We start from the raw sequence: 17,532 nt of genomic DNA, 5'->3' as shown, positions 1-17,532 counted from the left end.
GTTTTCCCCCCTCGCACCCCCCCCGTCCCCCCCCCCCGGAGACATACACCATTTTGCAAGAGCTATATTCTTGCGTACAAATTGAAGTAGTCAATTTATACTTTCAGTTGATTGTAAAATTCCAAAACCTCAGCTCCCTAGAGTATAAAAGGTACAAAAATTTTCTCCTGTCCCATTATGCCTGGCAAAGTTTAAGGAGACTTTCTTTGGAGACTTTCTTTTTCTTGTATGTGGTGTGAACTACCTCACGGTACTGGTTTGCATTCAGAAATGGTCAGGTTAGCAGCACTACACCCTGAAAACCCTTGCTTACGGTTTTCTTTGCTTCATAATGAGGGTTTTTTTGTACAAATCTAAAATCAGCAGCATGAACTTGTGAACATCTAATGTGCACAGATTTGCTTCTCTTAGAATACAGCTTCAATGCTGCTTTTAAGAAGTGAATTACTGTTTCAGGGTATCTTTGTTACTTTTAATTTTTTTGAGCTAGGGATAGACAGACGTGCACACAGATGTGGATTAGCAGTATTTATCATGTTTTCAAGGAAAAAATAGGCAAATACGTGAAAAGTAGTGGTGGTGTGTTGACGAGGTATTCAGCATTTTGTCAGGCAAATTGATGGAGACTTTTTTTGAGTTTTTCTCTGAAACTCTGAACAGGTGTTAGGTTATCAAGTCTAAACCAACACTTGAGGTGTCAATGGTCTCAAGGTTTTACCTAGCTGATTTTAACTTTTTCAGTATACTTTGTATTTTTCTTAAGGAAGATATAAACACATTTTATTTTCAAAGGTGTACAGCAAGGCATGCACACGACCTTCTCATGATGATACTTTGCTGTAATGAACTTTGCTGTAATTTTGTGTCGACAAAATGAAGTGTGCATCTGGGCCTGTACACCTCTCCTTAAACATTTTAGCATTATGTCTTGTTTTCAAAATATAACTTGTTAGACATGAGTACAGTTACTTTTTTTCCCAATTGGTAAAGCTTTGGTATGGCTTAAAACTAATGGGGTAGATGAGTAATTCATCTTTGTACTGAAAGAAGGATTTTAGTACTAGTTAGGTTATCACATACAACTGTTCAGTAGAAAGCTATAGTTTCTTGTGGCTTGGGCACTTGAGAAAGAAGGAAAGCAATTCTGTTTTATCAAGACAAATGACAACATACTGTGGTTGTTAATGGGATGGTGGAAAACATGCATCATTCCAGGCACAGTCTGTACTCTGCCATCACAGTATAGCTGTGTAAAACAAAAGAACAGCAGGTATTCTCCTGAAGTTGAACAAATCTGCATTTGCATGTGGAGATAGTGTTCTTCAGTTCTTAAAAATATATACAAATAAAAGGCTTCTCAACATATTTCATGCGATGAAGTTTTAAAGTTTTGGCATAGTTTGCCTTGATTCTCGATTCTGTATTAAAGACGAAAAACCGAGTACGTGGTGCAGAGAAAGATTCTCATAAAGTATGTTTCATACCTGCTTGCAGCAGTTGGGGATTTTCTTACATCCAAATTTCTACATCCAAAATTGACCACATTTTTTAAAATTAGTGCTCATTACGTGAGAGCTACTTTGATCTTCACATTTAAAAAAACCTGGAAAACTGGTGTGTGATATAATTTTGAGCTATGATTTAGCTTTGCAGTACCAATCTTATTTCTATAGTTTGCATTTAGGTATAATGAAGATTTATTTTCTTAAATGTCTGCCTGTAGGTAGCCCACCTGAATCCAAAGGATAATTCTTACACTCTGAAGGATTATGTATTTAAAGAAATACAAAAAGATTGGCCTGGATACAGTGAAACAGATAAGCAGTCATTGGAGTTAATACTTTCTGGGTAAGTTCAGTCTCTAGGGGAAGGAAAATAGCCATTTAAAAAACTTTTTCTGGGAAACTAATGTCTGTCTTCCCTATAATGAAAGAACTATGACATGGACATTTTTACCTTGTAACCTGAAATGTTGGGTTGTCCTTACAGAAAATTAAACTCATCTCAGAATGCCACCAGCAGCAGCGATTTGGAATCTACTGAAGATGCTCCATCAACTTCTCAGGTATTTTGTGGGGGTTTTTCAACATTATTTACAGTGTATTAAGGCATCACACTTTATATTGGTGTAAAAACTGTGATGTGAAGCACAAATACTGTCTTTAATACATGAAAAACTGAAGCATTTATTTCTAATTGGATTATTACGTATTTTTTTAAAGATGGTTGCACTGTCAAAAACTGCAAAAAACTTACGGTCACATAGCTTAAGGGCTGCTATATTTAGTGTTCTGTATTTCAGAAAGTTTATTAAAATATTCAGGAAAACAAACAATTCCTTTCTACACAGTATTCTGTAAATACACATAGATCTTTGACAGCGTCTACTTCTGTTGGTCTAAACTGCAACTGTCCATCCGTAGCACATTGATCTTGCAGAAGTCTAAGCTCGCCTGTAGAGTCTAAACTCAGCTGCTGAACTTCTTGGTTACCCATTATTGTTACACAACCCTGTGCTTTCTGGTTAGATATTTAAAACTGTTTTGTATTGCCACATAACTTATCTTGGTGTGTAGGAAGGTCTTCTAAATACAAGATACATACACGTTTTCCTTACATGGTTGCATGTGTTCTTTGTGATATGGTAGGTCTAATACATAAAACATGCACAAACATTCTTATCCTACTGTTTAAAACTCATGAAAGTGTAGAATAAGGACAAATTACGGTAGTGATCCACTTGGAGGAAATTTTTTTCTTTTTTTTCTTCCTACAGGCGTCATTTATGCACTCATTTTGCTTCAGGCTAGACCAGGTGTGAAAAGGCAAATCTGAATTGACAGGTAGTACATCTGCCTTCCCCCAGCCTTTTCAGACTTAAAATACATGTGTCCTGTTTTCCTATCAATACAAGAGGATGATGCAAACCCTTTCAGAAGAAGCTTGGAAAACTCTGCATAAAAGGCATTGATTTAAGAAAAAGTTTGATACTTTCTGTGACTCAAGCTGCGGTTCAGTGCACCCAGTATACAGCAGTAAACTGGGAAGTACTGGAAGTCTTTCACTGTTGGGGTAATTACTTTTAAATAGAGGAGGGAGAGCACACCTCTTTTTTTGCCTACCTTTCTTCCAGTCGGAGCATGAAATGGTGCAGGACCCAGGGACGTCTTTACAGCTGCCTCCGTACACACGGAGTCTGACTTTATTTCAACAGGCTGGCACAGAGCCATGCCTGGCACTCCTGGTCCAAGCTGCCACTGGAACATCAACCTGAGCCGTGTATGCCTGCTAGAGGAGAGGATGTGAACCAGCATTCCAGCTGGAGAGCAGCTGGAATGACAACTGTAGCAAAACGGGGTTTTACCTATTCTTATCAGCTTTGCACGTCACACACTCTGATAAGCACGCTGCTGTGTGCTTCTTGGGGCCACTTTGGTAAATTGCGTGGCTGTGTGATGGCGAAAGCTGACTCTTAATCTGGTATGTCCAAACAGAAATCAGTACCTGAGCAATACCGACCTGACCTCCTTGTAAAGCCTTTGATAGAGCTGCTGAAGAGACCATCTTTCTCCCAAAGCCGTTTAACTGTAGATTTGAAGAACAACTTGTTAAATCATAAGATTAGAAGCTAAGAATTAAATAAACTGTGTATTTAGCTGCAGTACTTCCTTGTTTGACAAGTATTTTTACATAAAAACATTATTTTTACATTTTCAACAACTGCTTGTTCAGAAACTCTCCTTTTTCAGAATGGGAGCAAAACTTAATTCTGACCATGTTTTTAATATTCCTTTATTATTACAGAAAGAGCTCTCAAATTCCGATTTTACCAGTCCTCTGAAGAAAAAGCAGAGGATATCTCACCTGGCCAGTCGAGTCCAACTATCATGCAGTGGCCCCTTGCCTACCTCCAACGAGAAGGCCGTCGCTGCCGCCCCTCCGCTGCCTCCCAGCGCTGTAACCACCACTACTCCCGCTCAGCTGCCGCTGCCTCCCACATTCCTTCCCACTTCCAACACTCCTCAAACTGCCATCTCCTATTCCCTCAGCACCCCTGACAGGCAAGGGGCACAAACTCTGCCAGTGGACAGGTTCAGTCAAAATAGCAGTAGCTTCTATGAGGACCAGCAACAAAAATATACCTCTCAGGCTTCTTTGAGAGTCTTGATGCCTGCTGGGGTGCAGGTGGAACCTCCCAAGTCCGCAGATGAGAATTGTGTGGTATTGCACCAAAACCCCGAGACGGTAGAAGAGCATAATGAGAAGGACAAAAGCAAAATGGAAGACGCTATGAGTGTGAGTGAGAAGGAGAAAGACCTTAAAGAAGAAACTGCTGAGCTGAAAAAATCCTTCCATTTGGATTCAGGTGAAGGTATAATACACTGCTTTTCCTAACTACTATATTGGTAACCCTGATGAAAAGGGAGCAGTAAAACCAGGGACTAGAAATGCTAATGGTCTATTTTTTCGCTTGCTATATATTAAGTTCTTTGCCATTATCCTTGCTTTATGGTCATGAAGCATCAATATATTTTTTTCTACCATTGCATTACATTGTAACAGTTTAAAAAACAAACAAACAAAAACCATAAGCTGTTCTGCTGGAACCTTATCTAAAATTAAGTTCGTTTTTAAGAGTTCTCACTCTGTAGTACAAAAATCATTAGAACAAAGAAATCTTAAATGTATTTATGTTCAGCAGAAACTGGTTAAAAGGAAGAGCTAGGTACTAGAAAGACGCAAGGAATGGATTATTTTTTTTTTCCACTTGATTTCCAGTAAACTGACAGTTCACTGAAACTTACTCCCCTTTTTCCATCTGACTTTTACAGTCTGCACACTGAAGATAAAAACTTGTCAAGCATATTTATTGCATACTACTTTATTGAAACACATAGATGAAACATGAATGTATTTCATTGTGTATCACAATGCAAGGTTCTTTGAACTCAGCCTTTCCATGGAAAGTCTAAAACCTACATAAACTGGCATGTGGTTTACTAGAGTTTTGGTTTGAACTGTGCTATGAGCTCCTCTCCATCTTAGCTGCAGAATTTGTTACTTCAAAAAGATGTAGAAATGGTGCAAACTTAAAATGACATTGGAGAGCTAATCAGAAACACACAAAGAATACTTGATTTCTTAATGCACAGAGACACATAGGGCAGAGTTCAGTTCCTTTGTTAAATCTGTGTGTTGTCTAATTTCAGAGGTTTGACTCACACAGTAGAAGTCAGGTTTAACCCTTTCCTATCTCATCCTGGAGGCATCTTTAGAGTATGCAGGGTGCCTCTTTGAAGTGGTGTTGTGCTTGTAAATAAGGGTGCTTTGAGATGGTCTTTTCACCTTTACACTGGATATACTACACCATACCCACGTGGTTTGTGATTGCTTTGAAAATACTCATGTTTGAAACATGTGAACATCTTTCACCAGAAACCAGTAACACAGTTCTGAACATCTTGGGAAGGAAAAGTCTGTACTAAGTTTCAAGTTGGTGCTTACACCGATGCTTTCAAATGGACTGAGCCAGGTCAACAAATGCAGTTGTATTTTTGGAAATTAAATCCTCGTAGCAAAACTGTTCACATAAGTTCTATTGTACATACTATGACTATTAATATTACTGTTTGCATTTCTCTCAAATTTTGTTCCTACTTTTACACTTCTTTTTATAGGCCTACTGTACCATGTTTTATGTTTTAAGAATATAATAATTCTAATATTCAAAGCAAAAGAATGGAATAGAACATCACATCATAGCTCTTTTCTCTCCTTATGACTTAAAGCTCAACTTAGAGATTGACAAGAATGGTTGAGATTTAGCAGAAATACTGTGTTTACACAGTGGCAGTGTAAGATAATAATGAATGTAAGGGATTTTGTGTGTTTTAAGCTTACCACAAAACCCCAAATGAAAAGCAGAGAGAGATTACCAAGATACTGAGTGTTCCTTCCTGTTCCAGCTATTTTTCTCACTTATCAAAAAGATAGGGGGCTCCTGAAATACTCCTTTAAAAAGAGGAATTGGACGTTAAGTATACTGTGCTTTCATAATACCATTTAAAAGAGCAATTCACAAGTGCAAATAACTTTCAAACTCAGTATTGCCACATTAATGAGGAGCAAGTCTTTGTTGCAGGTTATTGAATGAAGCCTGAATGCCAGTAACCCATATGCAATGCTTTTGGCTTTCCTGCTTAGAAGAGTGCTGAAATTAAATCTGACTTTGGATGTCCATAATTGGCAGGGAAGGAGGGATAAAAGCATGGCATGAAAAGAATTTCGGTTTTCTACTCAATTTCTGGAACCTGGATGTTGATATATATATGTATGTGTGTATATATATATCTCTCTCTATCTCATCTTTTGTGCAGCTACATCTGTTGCTGCACAACTCGAATTGCTGTGCAGATGCCACGTCGTATCTTCAAATAAGAGAAGCTGACCTCAGGTTAATACTGTGGTAGCATGCAGAACCTGTAGAATAAAGTAGATGTGCCCTCTTTCTAAACCCTGGTACTGCCTACTGTGGAGAAGGTCGTGTGACCCCTATTATTAACTTATAGAGCTTATTCCAAGTAATTTACTATGGGAATAAAACTGTAAAGGATTTTTTGAAGCTCATCACATTGGTGTTGTTTGGCTGTATTAAAAATCTGTTTATTGCAAGTGTCAAATTTCTGCTTTTCTGTACGAATAGAAGAAACTTGCGCTGCCTCCAGAGATACTCCTTCATCAACAAGTGAACCACCAGACTACTTCGTGTGAGTAAAATAATGATTAACTCTTCTGCCACTCATTGAAGCAGTTGAAATATCACCTATAAAAACTCTCATTTAGCTACAAAATTAAAAATTTACTGATACGAGATTTTAGAATAATGACAAGTTCCTTTAAGTCACCCAGCTGCCTTGTATGAGTACCTGCAAGTTTTAAACTCTGAGGTTGTCCCTTTATTATTGCGGGGGGAAAGAAGTGTTAAAAAGAATTTTTAATATACTTTAGAAGAAAACTTAAAACATTCAGTTTCATTCCTCTTCAAGAACACAGTAAAACAGGAATATGAACCTGTGCTGATATCTCTTCAGAGCTGAGGCAATACAGGAGGAAAGCTGAATGCTAAAATACTGAATAAGTACATTTGAACATCTTTCCTATGTTTTCACTGCTTTGTGCATCTAAGCTGGAAAGGTGGGGAGGGAAGATAGCAGACTTTATAGGCTTTGTAATGCTGGACTTTATATGAGCTAACAGGAGTTAACCATCGAAGTTATTTCTAAAGCTTTGAGGTAAATTGGCGACTGACTAACTTGAAGCTACAGCAATATATCCAATTTTACCATAGAACTGCAGACCGAAGAGCTAAAGAAAATAGAAGAACCTCAATTGAGATTTAAACTTTTAGCTGCTTAATTTGACTACAAAGCAAGATAAAAATGCATTAAACTTGCATGTGAAATGTTACATACCTATGATGACTGGCATTTGCAGTCTGTAAAAAATGATAGAAGGACTTCCCAGTAAGTTTAATTTTATCTCCTTAATAAGTTGTCACACATCAGATTAACATTCCCAAAAGTTAAAATTTAGCTGCTATATATAAAAGCTTTGCATCCTTGACAAGTATTAAAGAACTTCCTTTAAAATGAAATGCTCTAATAGCAGCATCATTTGATTGCCTAAATACTTTTTTAGAATATTAAAACTTTTCTGTTAGGAGGGTTTTTCTTTACAGTTGTAAAATGGAGAAATAGGTTCTTCAAATGCCTGGTGTCTGGGCTTTTTCCCCCACGGTTTTATTGACAGCCTTTTTTTTTAAAACTATGAAAGTTGAAGGAGGCTGCAGTGGAATAACTGGAATAACTTGGTCAGTGCAACCTGAATTTCTTATAAAATGCTTGGGGCGGGGAGGGAATGGGCACAGTGGGGAGCAATCTAAAGCTCTTTTCTCCATTGGAAAGATGAGTTTGAGAAGGTTTTGATGGGCGTTCAGCACTCAGGGCTGAAGTGAGCACCATGATAGCTGAAGCCAGGATGAGCCTGGCATTGCCTCGCAATGCAGTTGCGCAGCATCGGCCGCAGCAGTGACACTGAACCCCCTTGTCATATTTGCAGTGCAGGAGGGGAAGGAGAAGTGTGTCTGTCTGTTAAAATGCTGAGAATTGCCAGGTTCACCAGCTTCTGTCAGAGGAATAACGTCAGCAAGGGAGGTCAGGCTTCCCCGTGGCACCTGAACTTTGGTGCATCTTCCATCTGCATTAAAGCAGGTGGCATGGTAGCACCCTGTGTCATATTTAATCTAGTAAGCGATGCTCCGTGGAAAGACTGAAAGTAAGTCTGGCCCTGCAGGGAAGTAGCTTAGTACTTAATGTGTTAGGCTGAGAACTCAAACCTACATTTAATTCCCAGCCTCTGCTGGGTGAAAGTGAACGGATTCAGCTCTTCGCTGTCTGCTTCCCCATCAACTGAGGGCAGTGATACTAAGGAATAAGGCATACGGTTATTTGATGTAATCTAATATTAAAGTTGGATGACAGTAGCCATTGCTAAGAGGTAAAAAAAACAAAACCAAAAGAAAAAAGCCCTCATGCAAGATCTCATGAAGTTGGTTTGGTTCTGATTGGGATTGAAAAATTTAATGAAGAATGACCTGTGAAAGGAGCAACGTCTGGAACAATCTCACAGATCATCTACTGACCACAATGTCCTGGAAAAAAAATTAGTTCACGCTGTTTCAGACATCTGCCTGATCATTACAGAAAGATTGAAACCTGGGAGCATCTGCAATTTGATTCCAGTTTAAGGGACTTTGGTAGTTTTTCCAGCTTCTCTTCCTGTCTCGAAGTGCTAGGTAATTAATGAGTATAATCACAGCCTTAGCATAAAGATCCTTTCCATCTTAATATAAAGATTATGAGAGTAAAGGAATTCAAGGTTTTTAAGCAAAGCTTAAGCAAAATCTAGAAAACCAAAGCAGATTCACGTTTCTCCCCACCTCTGCTCTCATTTCTTCTTTCTCCACACACTTGCATTGCCAGGTGCTTTGCTGGGCCCTTGTCCTGTGCTAGGACTCTTGCTGTGGGCTGTAACTGTGCACAAGCCAGCCTTCCACACTATTACTTCACGTGTACCTCCCAAAGTGTTGAAGAGCATCTGTAGTTTTCTTTTAAAACCACCTAGCACTCTAATCAGGTGCATCTGGCCTGGGATATGTCAGTGACAAAAGTTGTTGTCTGTGTTGGTACAGAGTTTCAACTTGTTAAATTTTTATTGCTCATTGAAATTAATCTAAGGGTGGTTTGAAGGATTTGTCCCCATGTGGAGGTGCTTCTGTCATTGAAAGAGAACCAGGTCTTCAGGCCAGGAGGACCAGAAGTATTGGTGTGTGGGCAGTGGGAAATGGAATCTATTACTCGCATTGCTGCTTCATCTTGGATTTGTATAATAAGCTTGTTAAACCTGCTCACGTAGGTTTGAGGGAGAGGGGAATGAAGAAAGGTTCAATCAGGGTTTTACCCTCCTTGGAGGTGATGTGATGGTTTGGTTTGGTTGTTTGTTTCAGAATTCTCTGCAGTTTGTTTTTGTTCCTGTATTGCAAGTGCCTTAGTTGAATGGACAGCAATAGAACTGGTGTTCAGTAAAATAACCGAATTTTATCATTAACTGTGCTTTGCTGTTAGATAGGCACAAGTGTAGCCGAAAACCTAACTGTATCCAACTCCATAAGTGCAGTCCCTTCAAGAAATGTAATGAAAATGAATTTTCAAAAGTAAATATAACTTAATTAACCTGTCCCTTCATAGAAAGAGGTTATAACCTAGCAGTTTCTCTTCTCTCACTGAAGCTGATGCGTTTATTGGCCCTTCTATATTTAAATGATTGCTAATGTTTTCTATGTATGCTACACTTCTTTTTTTGCACAGCTTCTGAATAAAACCTCTAAAAAGTAAAATATTAGCAAATAACTCACAAAAATATGGTAGATTTCTATAATTACCTAAATACAGTCCCTTGGAGCATGTGTGCTCACGTGTAGAAGCAGTCAGTCACAGTTAACTGACTTAAAGCTTGGGTGTCTTTTGCTTGATATTCACGATGTCCTTGGTGTAAAATTGTATGTGTGCTTATTTTTCCATTAGAAAATACACAGCTATAGTCTCATACGAGCAACGCCAGAGTTACAAGGATGACTTCAATGCAGAATATGACGAATACAGAAATTTGCATGCTCGGATAGAGAGTGTCACCAGGAGATTCATGAAGTTTGATGCACAATGGAAACTGCTTTCTCCAGGGTCCAAAGAACATCAGGTAAAGAAGGGTAAAACTGTGAAGGTTGTGTTTCATCTCCCTCTTATCCCTTCCAAAAGTCCACATGTTCAGCACAAGCAGACTCTTCAGTACATTTATGTGTTAAATTATATTGTCATGGTTTTGAAAGAGTTGCCAGGTTCAGTGTCTGAGACTGAGTAACCAGTCGCATAGCTGGAATTACCGGTCTGGCTCAGGCTTTGCTGACTGCCTCAGCATCCTGGCCCGGTGAGGGGGTGCTGTTACGCAGATGGGGAACAAGATGGGAACTGCCTGGAAACCAGCGGCCGTAATCCCAAAGCTTTACTGACCCTCTGTGCCCCATGATTTTATACACTTAAGTAAACCTGCAGCTGCACCTTCCAGGTGGCAGATCCTAGCTACAATTTTAGCAAAGAAGGTTGTTAAAAACCTGATATTCTGGCTTTCCAGCCTGGACTTCTCTGATTTGGACATACAAATTCCACATGTTCAATATCAGAATTTTTTAATTCTGTGTGCACGCTGAGGATTTTTGGTTGGCTTTTATTTAGTTTTTTGGGCAGATTGGAAATGTATTTGTGAGCAGAAGGAGTATTTTAAAATCCCTAGTACTGCTCAGTCAAAGAAAGGGAAACCTTGCAGAATTTGTACACGTGCTCAGACCCTGTGTGGGCTAGCTCTGGTTTTTGAAGCTTGACAAAACCTTGCAAAAAGCTCTTCAGCCCTCAAACTCCACCTGCTTGAGCTGTCTGTGAACTCACAGCAGTGTTAGCAGCTTCTCAAAGGGCATCTTCAGGCACGTGCTCCTTTTGTTGCCTGTTTATAGGTATAATTGCAGATCTTGGGCAATATGGGGGGTTGGGGGGTTATTTTTGCAAAGCAGGAGAGTGGTGGCTCATGGATAAGAAAATATCTTGAGTAAAACAATGTATTTTTAGTGCTTTACATAAATTTGCATTTTCTGGTAGTAGTGAAATGTTCTTCATATTGTTTTTTTTTCTTGAAGGTCCTTCGTGAAGAAGTCTTAGAAGAGTATCAAAAGATAAAACAGGTATGAGTAACACCAGATTTGTGGTGTGAGACTGGCTCAAGGCTATTTTTAAGCAAATGACGTGAAATACTAAACTCTGCAGAAATGTTTTCACGCCCTAATTTTCTGTTTATCTTATCTTTACAGTTGAGACCCAGCTACTATGAAGAGAAGTGTAGATGCGAGTATCTCCACAACAAGCTGTCTCACATTAAGAGACTAATAGGGGAATTTGACCAACGGCAAGCAGAGTTGTACTAGTCTTCTGCTTCGACCAGGGCATGTGAATGAACTGAAGTTTATTTATTTAAAACTTAAGATTAGTTGCTCTAAGATTAGAAAAATTAGTATCGAACTTTTGCATTACAGGAGTTTCAGTATTAGCAGAATTAGCTACTTTTGTTGTTGATGATGTTACTTATATGGATATTTGAAGCTGCTTTTTCTGGTCCCTTCTTTTCTTCCAGACTTATGTTTGTCCATTGAAATAATTTTATCGGTAGATACTGGGGACCCAGTGCCTCTACTATGAAGTTGTGCACATTTTAAGAAAATATTGTAGCAAATTGAAATACTTTTGGATAAGTATAAGGCTGTTTTCTGACCTTTCTTGTTAATGCAAACTCTTTGCCTTAAATGGTAGAAAGTTTAGAAATTTGCACAAAAAAAAAAAATAATCCCATTGTTTTGGAGGGTTAAAGAGGCATGTGTATGTGCTGTATACAGCCCATCTTGTTACAGCAGAAACTCACCCCTGCAACTTAAACCCCCCATTGCAGTGGTTGCCTTAAGGTGTTTGCTTGTGTATATTTGGTGTAGTTAAATTATTAGCTACACTACTTCCCACTTTGCCGAAGCACCTGGGAAGCACTACGTGGCCTACCAATGTCCGAAAGTGTGTGCTTGTACTGTGTGTGTGCAACACTGTGTGGGTGTAAGCATGTGTGATGGGGAAAAAAAAAGTAAAAAAAAAAAAAAAAAAAAAAAAGCTGCTACTTTTAAGTAGGCCAAACGCTCAGGTTAAAACAACTGACGAGTGTTGCTGTAGGTTTTTCCTACAAAATTGCTACTTCTATTGTGGAAGATGAGAACATTTCCATTTCAATAGTTTGTCAGCTTTAATAATATTGGGGAAATTGATACTTTACAGAAATGAAACAGATATATATATAGTTTTGGGGCAAGATTATAAAATTAAACATGTAGGTTACCTATTTATATACTACTATAAAATATTTTTTGAAGAGAGATGTGCAAAGAAGCTATTGCCTACATGAAATATATATTTAAAGATTTTTTTTGTCCTGGATGCCAGGAATGTAACAAAGAATAGGTATATTTAACTATAAAATACTGTGATCACCAAACAGCACAAACATTCATTTCATGCAGTTTTTTGGTTTATTTTGACGTAAACCATTGCTTGCTTTATCGTGTGAAAGCACAGGCTATTTGGTCAAGATTGAGCAAAATCTTTGTGTGTCTTACTGTGTTTGTCTTTTAAAATGCTGCCAATTGAAAAGGGAAGCAATATGTTTACAAATCTGATTTTTGGAATTTTTGCCAAAATTTTGGTAGTAGACTTTATCTCCAGCATCGAAAAGAAAAAAAAACCAAACTGTTGTAGTATATCACTGTAAACCAGAAAACGTTTGATTGTCAGAAAACATGCATTCAGGTAAATGGGAGCAATTGAAGTTTTGCCTTAAATTTGTGTGTTTAAAGATGTTACATTCATGAAGATGGAATCGCAGCCAAGGTGCATCCCTTTCTGTTGCATGCCAGCAATATTTGTGTTACCTACTTGAGACCAGGTTGACTTTGTGTCCCTTGGATTAGCACAGTTGTTTTCACCTCTGCATTTCAAATGGCAAAATGAAGAAAAAGACTGCTTGCTTCCCATTAAGAGCTGCGTTCATCTGCGTTTAACGACTGAATTCAGTCTTGAGCGTACATGCGCAGTGATGCCCAGGTACAAATGCAGGGGCTGGTAAATTCACTGCAGTCCTGCCGCAGCTGCACTGGGTGGTTAGCTTTCAACCTGGAAACAAAGCAGCTGTTCCCACTAAAATGATGTGAAGTTCCTGATACCAGGACTCATTTCGGCAGCTCTGTGCTCTTTAAATAAACCGTGTGCCTGGATCTGACATTAACTGCCATTGTGAGGAACACAGTGCTGCTGCTACTGTCTCGCTGTGTTGCAGTCATTCGTAGTGCTGTCACTCTATAGCTGAGACCCAGTGCAGTTAGGTTTACCCCCACCGTGTTTGACCATTGACCTGTGTTCACACACATCTTCTGGGTTACAGTCTTGCAGCTGGAGTTTAGTGCTACTTCAGAGGTCCAGCACGACATATCATCGTCAGACCTGACAAGCTACTGTAAAGGCCGTAATTGAAGGTTTAGCCTATTTGCACTGAGCATTTCTGAAGCCGTGCAAACATACCTGACAGCCTATGTGTTGCAAAGTAATGCTGTAAATTGACATATCCCATGTTTCCCTGGAGCTGACATTCCTGTTTGGCAAATGTTGAGAGCCCGTGGCAGCAGGGCCTCTGACTGTATCGTATCGTTGCCTTTCCTGTACAACTGGCCTCTTCCTCGGAGGAACAAATGCTGCCCGTGGTGGCACCTTGGCTGGGGTTACACTACTACAAACCTGAACAGGCGATTGATGTAGAGAAGGGGCAAGGGTGCACGTCTCCTTCCTGGAAACTGTGAATCTCACTACAGTTTATAAAAAAAAAAAAAAAATACGTGGTCGAAAGGAAGGCGGTAGCCCTTTCCATTTGGCTGGAAAAAAACATAGGTTAGGAGGATTGGTTTCCCATCTTGCTGGAGTTTGAGGGAGAAAAACTGTGCCCAAAGTGTTTTTTATTTGAAATTGTACGTATGCTCTAAACTGTCGCTTGAAGCGGCTCACTTGACTGCTTTTAGGTCTTCAGTTCACCTTGTCAGTTATCAAAAAAAAAAAGTAATATTCACATCTTTTGGAAGCATTTTGTAAAACATGTATACGGCTGTTGGAGGCAATTTACTTCAACAGGTTTTAAACAGAAATTGAGTTAAAGTGTTGATATTGTAACTTTGCTCATTTGCTAGCTTTTTTTAAAATCACAATGTTACAACCAGTCTTTCTACATACGTCAATTCGTGCAAAGACCTATGGCTACTTTGAAGTATAGTTCTTTTCATAAGTTTACCATCATTTGTTTCTGTACCTGACGGGAACGGATGTGGCCAGCAATTCCATAACCTTCTTTTGGGGAAGTGTATGAAATTGATCCAAGGGAGGACAATATTTGGGAACATGAAGGCTTAAAGCAGGGCTGTGAATCCCCTTTTCTGACTTTTGAGAGTATTTTATGACTTCCTCAATTGTTTCCATACAAACTGTATTAAGACTCTATATGTGAAACATCCTGGGGCGTTTTGTTAATGAACATTTGAGCCGTTGTTGCCCCTCTGTTCTGCATCAATTTATGTTCAATAAAATGTTAACTTTGCAATCCTGAGGCTTTGGTCTTTCCTTGTCTGGGGTCAAGGGCATCCTCCTGCATCTCTGCAATGAAGCGGCACGACAAACACTGCCGTGGGAGAGCAGGGTAAATTCTGCTGATGTGCAGGGGGCACATCGGTGGTACCTCGCCTCACCGTGACATCCTGCTGCTAATTTACGAACCGTGCAAGAGTGCTGCTGTCAAGTGTTTCTAACTACTCTCCCTCTTTTTGCCTTGAGTTTAATATCCTGCCTCTTTCACTTCCCATCCCTGTGCTGGCAGGTGACCCGTGTTCCTTGTCGTCTGCTGGGACTGGTTTCTAACCTAAAAGAGCACAATGTTCACATGCTAAATTGCATTTCTTGTTTTTTCTCACTCTTCCAAGTTTTGGACTCCTGTCCGTGCTTCTCTATGACAAAGCAGAGGGCAGAGTCCTGGCAAAACACTCCTATATCCAGCAAATTTAGGGGACTGGGAAACTGTCACAGGCCACAGGGTTTTTCCCTGCTGCTAACACACGTCACCACGCCGGGAAGGAGGCAAGCGTTGGATCTGGATGTTGGATGAGTCGCCAGGGCTTTCACCTCGACAGAAATTGCTCATCTGTTGCTCACTACCTGTTGGTACAAGATGGTTGCATCACAGTTAATAATTGTTCATTATAAATGTGAAACTGATGGATGGATAAATGTTTTACAAGCAGATATCCTTATTCTGGTTCGTATTTCACTGTGCCCGTAAACTGCCTTTAGGATGTGTGATTTTCTACATCCTTAATAGGCCCGTGCGTTTCTGGCTGTCATTTTGATCCATATCCCTAAAAAACAAACCAGAAACAAAACAACGCCCCCTCAAACGGGGTGGGGGGGAAATCGGCACTCTTTAAAACCCTAAACTAGAAAACACTTCTAAAGTTTTCAGTGAAAAAGTCACCAATCCAGCAAGTTATAGTTACCTGGAAGGTGGAAAGCTGCTGTACATCCCTGATAAAAATAATTTCACAGGGTGAGTAGGCTCTGCATTGCTTGGATCTAACTCTTCCACCTCCTGAATGCCAAGTGCTCTTCTAGCATGGGAATGTCTGTACAGTTTTCTATTTCAGCCCTAGTCTTGGAGCAAGTTTACATTTTCATGAAAGCTACATGCGAAAGTTTGATGTTGAACAGGTATTGAAATATTCATATTCTCATTTAACAAAGCCTTGTGCAAACAGGTTAGCAGTGCAGCAGAAAGCAGAGGGCTGGGAGCAGTACGAGGGTTGTAACTTGGCCGTGCCCGGCTGCCCATCTCCAAGCTGGTCACACATCCTGGAGCAGAGGTCCCTGCTCCTGCTTCTTCACTGACTTGATGGCCAACTGGGCATTTCCACTGAGATCTTCGAGTGGGCTTGCATCATCTCCTAAGGTGCCAAAGGCACACCTGTGAGTACTTCCTCTAAAGCCTGGTTGAAAATGCAACATTGAGAAAATGTGAAGTTACTCTCTGGGAATCACACTGCAAGATACAACTGTGATCAAGAGCTCAGTGGTTTTTTTAATAATTAAACTTTTCAAACTTTCAAACTCTGCTGATGCATGGTAGTGGCTGGAACATCCCTGGAGGCCAGGAGCCTGCTCGACATCCTTGGGACCGGGGCAGGACACAGTGTCCCTGCGAGGAAACAGGTGATGGGGCTTTGACTTGTCCAGCTATTTTTCATGTTAACAGAGCATGACTGGACCTTTAAAAGAATATATATAGTTGTTGATTGTGCACTTAGTGCCCGTAGCCACCCCCCAATATAGGATTTGTATATTTTTATTTCTATTATTAGTAGTATTAGTTTTAATATTATTTGCACTCTTTTCACTGTTATTGTTTTATTAATGTTTGTTTTCAGTTTCCAACCCACCAGTCTCCTTCCCTTTTCTCCTCTCTTTCCCCTTCTGGGAAAGGACGGGATTAACAGAAATCATCTGCCACCCACTTTAAGCACCGGCCCAGCCTTAAACAATGACGTTCACAAAGCTCCTCCACCCCCAGGACAGTGCTAGGAAAAGCGGCACAGAATGAGAAATGCAGAAGAGGGAACTGGAAACTAGTGATGATTTTGCAGATCGGAATAGAAAGGACAAAGCAAGTTCTTCAGGAGGAGTAAGAGGAAGGTGGCCCCTAGGATGTCTTGAGTGCTGCAAGGAGCATATGCAGATAAAGCAGAAAATTGTGGAGCAATATACACAAAGTTGTCCTTTCTAGCACCTTTCAAGGTCCACTAACAGCCAAACAACGGTGTGATGTGTGGGAACAATGGTCACCTTTCAGAGCAGGCTTATTATGTGCTTTCCCAGTGAAAAAAATCTTCCTAGCAATCTGGCAGAAAAGGACCACAACTGCATCTAGAAGTGTCTGTCTTAACTCAGAAGTTTTGCTGGCATCCTGGATCAGCATCGTGGTATGGCCGGGGCGGCCTGTTGCTCATGTCTCACATTTACAAGTGCCGTGCCACCACATCCCGGTAAGGAGCAGGTTACTGCAGGCACCTGCTCTCGTTATGCATCACCTGTTCATTTGGTTATACCACTAACTTATCTGTGACCGTAGCCACACACCTGCTGGGGTTATGAAATTCTTCAAAGTTTGCAAAAACAGAAGAATGAGACCAAGTATCATGCAGGCACAGGTCACCCAACGGGTGTTCAACAGCCATGTCAGACACTGGAGCTGAAG

At 40.0% G+C, this 17,532-nt stretch overlaps 1 protein-coding gene across 1 annotated transcript in view; it reads left to right on the top strand.

The window, feature by feature from the left end:
* ELL2 (elongation factor, RNA polymerase II, 2) overlaps positions 1-11,587 on the top strand; it is a 31,321-nt gene extending 19,734 nt beyond the window's left edge. Inside the window, exons 7-13 of the mRNA XM_009701065.1 lie at positions 1,724-1,848; positions 1,990-2,065; positions 3,805-4,372; positions 6,704-6,767; positions 10,143-10,314; positions 11,303-11,347; positions 11,474-11,587. Coding sequence (XP_009699367.1) covers positions 1,724-1,848; positions 1,990-2,065; positions 3,805-4,372; positions 6,704-6,767; positions 10,143-10,314; positions 11,303-11,347; positions 11,474-11,587 — 1,164 coding nt within the window. The remainder of the gene's footprint in view (positions 1-1,723; positions 1,849-1,989; positions 2,066-3,804; positions 4,373-6,703; positions 6,768-10,142; positions 10,315-11,302; positions 11,348-11,473) is intronic.
* The last annotated feature ends 5,945 nt before the right edge of the window (positions 11,588-17,532 follow it).

The sequence above is a fragment of the Cariama cristata genome, unplaced genomic scaffold (assembly GCF_000690535.1).
Source record: "Cariama cristata isolate BGI_N322 unplaced genomic scaffold, ASM69053v1 scaffold2895, whole genome shotgun sequence".
In the NCBI taxonomy this organism is placed as follows: domain Eukaryota; kingdom Metazoa; phylum Chordata; class Aves; order Cariamiformes; family Cariamidae; genus Cariama; species Cariama cristata.
This window is presented reverse-complemented; position numbering and strand designations above follow the sequence as displayed.